General features: G+C 36.6%; 1 protein-coding gene across 1 annotated transcript; it reads right to left on the bottom strand.

Moving 5' to 3' along the window:
* Window positions 1-2,801: 2,801 nt before the first annotated feature.
* On the bottom strand, window positions 2,802-5,493 carry LOC130052977 (E3 ubiquitin-protein ligase TRIM71-like). Its single transcript, XM_056159345.1, has 2 exons — window positions 5,443-5,493; window positions 2,802-5,179 (listed from the first exon to the last, which is right to left on the bottom strand). Exon 2 carries the CDS (start codon window positions 5,147-5,149, stop codon window positions 3,491-3,493), a length of 1,659 nt encoding a protein of 552 aa, XP_056015320.1. The 5' UTR covers window positions 5,150-5,179; window positions 5,443-5,493; the 3' UTR covers window positions 2,802-3,490.
* Window positions 5,494-5,915: the final 422 nt, after the last annotated feature.

Genomic DNA, 5,915 nt, shown 5'->3' on the forward strand with positions numbered 1-5,915 from the left:
CTACTGACACAGAAGTTGATGGTACAGGGGTTTCAACAATTTCGATTAAAGTCAGCATTTCGTACATTCTATGGTCGTTATAGCGATCTAGGTTGTCAATACAACCTATAATTGGGTCAAATGCTGTCTGACGTGTTTCAGACCGATTGTAAGACCGTTCTTATCACACTGATTTTGACTACAGATAACTCTGTTTATCTGATCAGGATATAGGGCTCACGGCGGGTGTGACCGGTCAACTAGGGATATGTACTCCTTCTAGGCACCTGATCCAAACTGGTTTGTCCAGGGATCCGTGTTTGACCAACTATCTAATTTGTATTGGTTATAGGAGTTATAAGATTGATCACTCTTCGTTATCTTGATCTTTCGTGGTTATGATCCAAATTAATAAATAAATAAAACAAATCTTAATTAATGCATTACGGACATTGATTTACCTTCATCATATTGTGATTTATATGTGTTCAAAAGATTGTATATAGATAGATAAAAAAAACCCAGTAACACAGTTGAATTAGTAATTGGCAATACTTCTAGATATGAAAACATCGTCATGTAAGGCAAAAAAAGGATGTTTCCTATTACCCAGCCGACCTTAATTTTTTCACCTGACCCTAACTTTCGTTATTCAAATTTATTAAAAAAAAAACAATCTGATGAGTTCTGGCTCGATATTCAAATTATCGGAAATTCTAAAAATGACGTCATGCACGCTTTCTGCAAGTAGATCAACACAGATAGACATGCAATCATGGATTAAAAGGGTAAAATCAGTTGTCAAAATGTCTGTTTTTGGTTTATTTTAATATTTTACCAAATATTGAACACTTGATGTTATATGTCATTACACATAAATGTATGGTGAGTAATCTTTATTGAATTAAAACAGCAAAAAAAAAAAAAAAGGCCTACCACGACCCTATTTTTTTCAAGATGTAATCAGAAACAGACCTATTTTTGACCTAAATATACTACACTGTAAATTGACTTGTTTTTTAAAGAAGATATCTGTTTGATACTATTACACTCTATCTCTACTGTTGATTTTGTAGAACTGTGAAAATTCAAATACGTTTTCTGACAGTAAATAGAAGATGTAGACCTTGAAACTGAAGGTCTTTGATAAAGACTGGACTCAGTAGTAATGTAAGATTCTACTATAAATCATGTTTATCTATAATATTTACATTGAAACGTGATACATCTATTGGAGAATATCATAAAAAACTGAATAATGGTTTAAAGTAAGTACTCAATAATAAGGAACTTTTGTACTCTGATTGGTATTTGTATTGATATAACAAATTGCTTAGTTAATCTCCACTCTGATTCTACACACAGGTACTCTGAAGTTGATATTAGAAAATCGGTATTATAAAGCTGCTGGGTTTCCTCATTGACAATGTCTTCGTAGTCTTTGTTGATCGGGTCTTCTAACGGTTTGTTAGAATTCCCATGGGTACGAATTGTGCTCCTCTGTTAGTTGCCTGAATCTATATTCTTATCAGACAGGGTTTATTCAAAAGCTTCTACTCGAGAAGACTAAAAATATCTTGCTGTGGCCTTCAACTCGACATTTCGATCTATCGAAGTTTTATTTATTAACAGTAATTATTTTCACTCGTATATCGATTCGATATATCCCAGTGAACTCGAAATAAAACACACCACAGACTATTACACATACGCTTTGTACTTAGATATTTTATTGAACATAGATATTAACGGCAACCAACAACTCAATTTTTATGATTAGCAGGATGCCTCCAACTTCTTCATCGTCTGTCAGTTCATTCGATATCTAAGAGTTTGTTCTGCGTATGATCAGTTTTTAAATCTAGACAGACTACTAACATGTGAAATGATGTTGCAGGAATTTCAACAGACTCGTTTACAGTCCGCATTTCACAAATTCTGGTCATTATAACGATCTAGTTTGCTAGTCAATCTGTCATTGGGTCGAATGTTTTCTGACGCATTTCATCACAGTTGTTAGGCCGTTTTTTACACATCGATTTTGACTACGGATTACTTCTTACTTACTTACTTAATCCACTTCGTCCCATGGGGGACATAGGGCAACCAGAGTAGCTTTCCACTTTTTTCTGTCTTGGGCTATTCTTTTGGTTTCTCCCCATGTTTTATTGATGGCCTGTAGCGGATTACTTCGGTTACCTATTGATATATAGGGCTGACAGTGGGTGTGACTGATCGACAGGTGATGACTTCTCCTCCTATGCACCTAATTAAACCTCTAGTATATCCAAGAATCTGTGTTTGCCCAACTATTAATTTTACATTCCTTCTGGGACTTATGAGAATGATCACTGATCGTTATATTCGCCTTTTCATTATGAATACAAAAAATAACAATAGCAATCATGCACAACTAGTGGTTCCTTAGACAAAACATGTTATTTACAAGTAAGTACTCGGAAGTAGATGTCATTGGGTCAAATTCTGTCTGGGTGTTTCATACCAAATTGTTAAACTGTTCTTGATACACTGATTTTGACTACGGATGGTTCTGTCTACCTGATGAAGATATAGGGCTCACGATGGGTGTGGATGGTCGACAGGGAATACTTTCTCTTCCTAGGCACCTGATGCCACCTCTGCTATATCCAGGTGTCCGTGTTTGCCCAACTCTCTATTTTGCATTACTTATAGGAGTTATGAGATTCATAACTGTTTGATATCTTTACCTTTCATGAGTTATAATCCAAAGTTAAATGTAAATAGACATTTCTTAATTAATACATTGCAGTCATTGATTTACCTTTTGTGATTTATATTTATTGAAAAGATTGTATATAGATATATAAATAACCAGTAACACAGATGAATTAGTAATTTGTATACTAAAATTAATAATGTTTCACAAAATATAGATATTGTACAATACAATTTTTAAACAACATTCAATCTGTTATCCACACAAAAACTTGTGCGCAACTACTGTGTCAATATATTCTAACGATCCAGTTTGCCAATACTATCTATCATTGGGTTAAATACTCTCTGACGTGTTTCATACCGATTGTTAGAACATACTTTGAACATTGGTTTTGACTACGGATAACCCTGATCAAGATATCGGGCTCACGGCGGATGTGACCAATCGATCGGGGATGCTTACTCCTCCTAGGCACCCGATCACCCGATCCCACCTCTGCTATATCCATGGGTCCGTGTTTGCCCAATTCTCTGTTTTGTATTGCTGATAGGAGTTATAAGATTTATCACTGTTCGTTATCTTCGCCTTTCATTTAATACACGTGAATTACACTTCACAAACACAAATAGTGTGTCAATAGATTCAATGCACGTAAATTACACTCCACAAACACACGGTTGTAATTAACAAGCATTTGTAGTGAACACAGAACTGTAATAGCACATATCTGTAGTTAACAGAAAACTGTAAATTGCGCTGTGTTTAGATATAAAACTATCATCGTGTTAAGATGTGAAATTAGCACTGTGGTTATAGATATTGAATTATTTTCACTTTATTATCTCCATTAGCCACGAAGAGGTTGTCTCTGATGTCCACACATAAACCGTATGGACCATATAAACCACAGTTGTGAATGTAACGGAGGAACTGTCCGTCCTGATCTAGGATGTGAATACGGTGATTGTAATAGTCTGCTGTCAGGATGTGACTCTGGCTGTCTGTAGTGATACCGCGTGGATCAAATGATTCCTCAGTATTAAAGGGATGACCAGTGTATCTAAATCGGAGTTTTCCTGACTGATTGACCACCACTACTGCACTAGCTTTATTGTCAGCTACACAGATATCCAAGTTATTGTTCTCGCTGATGTATTTAGGTAAAAAATCAAATGAATACAGAGGATGACCCTGATCATCAAACTGAATGGTTTGTTTCTCTGTAGAACCAGAGTAACGCACAACTTTGGATTGTTTTCCATCATCACTGATCATGGTAACCAGGATATCATCAAAGACGGTACTGCAGACATAGAGAGGAACCCATCCCTGTAGTGTGATCACGGTTTGTATCTGCTTATTCTTCACTAGATTTACAGTTTTATTTCTATAGTCAGTGAAAACAAGATCTCCGTCCCGCGTCACTGCTATGTCTTGTGGTGTTTCCCCTGACTCGGTTTGTTCTGATGTCAGTAGTTTTCCTCGGAGGTTGATGAGCTTCATGATTTCGTTATCCCCACGTGTCCATACCTGTTCTTCATTGAGACAGCTAACACTGAGTGGTCTATACCCAGTGTCTATGGTGGCGGTGAGGCGCGGCTCATCAAGTAATGGTTTGACTGGAGGAGACGATACAGCTTCTGCTGACTTCATTGTGTCGCCATGTTCTGTGTTAATGGATAATGCCGACAGAGAACCGAACATTTCATTGAGCTGATCTTTGTTTATTTTCGGAGGAGAGAAAATCGGAAATGTAGCTCGGACTTTAGGTGGCAATGTTCTAAATTCAGAATTCCTAGATTTGTAGGTAGAGGTTAAGGAGACTTCATTAGAGGCCAGTATTTTCTTCAGGTCCTGAATAATCTGTCTGAGTTCTGTAATTCTGTTTGTAACTTCATCTGTATTTTTATTGAGAGCGGCCAGGTGTTTGTTTTTCATTTCCGCAATGTCGGATTTCCGTTGGTTGACAATGGCGGTGATCTCCCGGTGTAAGATTTCTCCTTGTTGATCGGCGGCTGTTGTCAGTTTCCCGTATTTCGTTTCTAACTCGGCTTTCTCTGTTTGGACATCGTACGCCATTTCTTCACATCGGGGATAAATTCTGGTCTCGAGTTCCTCTAAATCCTTTTGTAAATTTTGTGTTTTAGATCCAAGTTTTTTCAGAACATCTGATAATCTGTGACCTTCATGTTTACCTGAGGTGACGCAGGTAGAACAGACAGGAATGTCACATTTCTCACAGAACATTTCACAATTTTTTCCGACGTGTTTCGGACATTTTCGGTAGGTAGGAGTAGAACTTCTGTGTAAATATGGCACGACATTGTGTATTATAGAGGAATCCGAAAGGTGTTTACCGACACAGTTAACACAGAGATTTATATGACAAAGTTTACAATGACTCTGTAGGGGGACAGTTTCACAGGAGTCACACAGTAGGACTTCCTGCGCACTGTGCCGTGGGTCCATTTCTGATGTTGCGGTCACACGATAAATTCACTGTAAATAAATAGGGTATTAATTAACAATTTTGAAGGTCAAAACAATGGAAAGGCTAGATATAAAAACTTCTTTCATTAATTTCAATATTTGAAATGGACTAATATGTACCCTGTATTCAAATGTTGCCTCTAACCTTAACTCATAATTATATGAATTTATCGTCGTAGTGAACATACATATCTCATTAATCACATATCATCAATTCATACCGATATCAATGGTGCTGCGGTGTTGGAATTTGTATACATTATTTGCCTCACCTGAAAATCCAACATGGCCTCCCTGTTCTTTCGACCTTCAGTCTAGTCCTGTGATTAAATACTTGTGCGGTGTACGTGGTACCTGTTTAAATAGTTTTAAAGTTTGTTTTAAGCTTGTTTGTGTCGGGTAGCTATGCCAACATTTGACGTCAAATAACAAATAATACTTATTAAAACCGTCGTCTTGTTTCCTTTGATAAGAAAATCAGACGTTTTATCTGTACATACACACGCTCAAACCTGTTCAAAATTCTTATAAATGAGGTTCCAGATATGTTCAATAGTAGAATGATCAAGAGTATTGGAATGATAAATCTCTTAGTTGTCTTCTTTATGCTGAGGACCTTGTATTAGTATTCCCAAAGGGTCTTCAGAATTGTTTGAACAAGCTTAAGCTGTCCGTATTTTGTGATAAATATTGTCTCTCTGTTAATTTGAAAAAGACAAAGATTGTAATTTCTTACAAGAATGCA

Source organism: Ostrea edulis, chromosome 3 (assembly GCF_947568905.1).
Source record: "Ostrea edulis chromosome 3, xbOstEdul1.1, whole genome shotgun sequence".
NCBI lineage: Eukaryota > Metazoa > Mollusca > Bivalvia > Ostreida > Ostreidae > Ostrea > Ostrea edulis.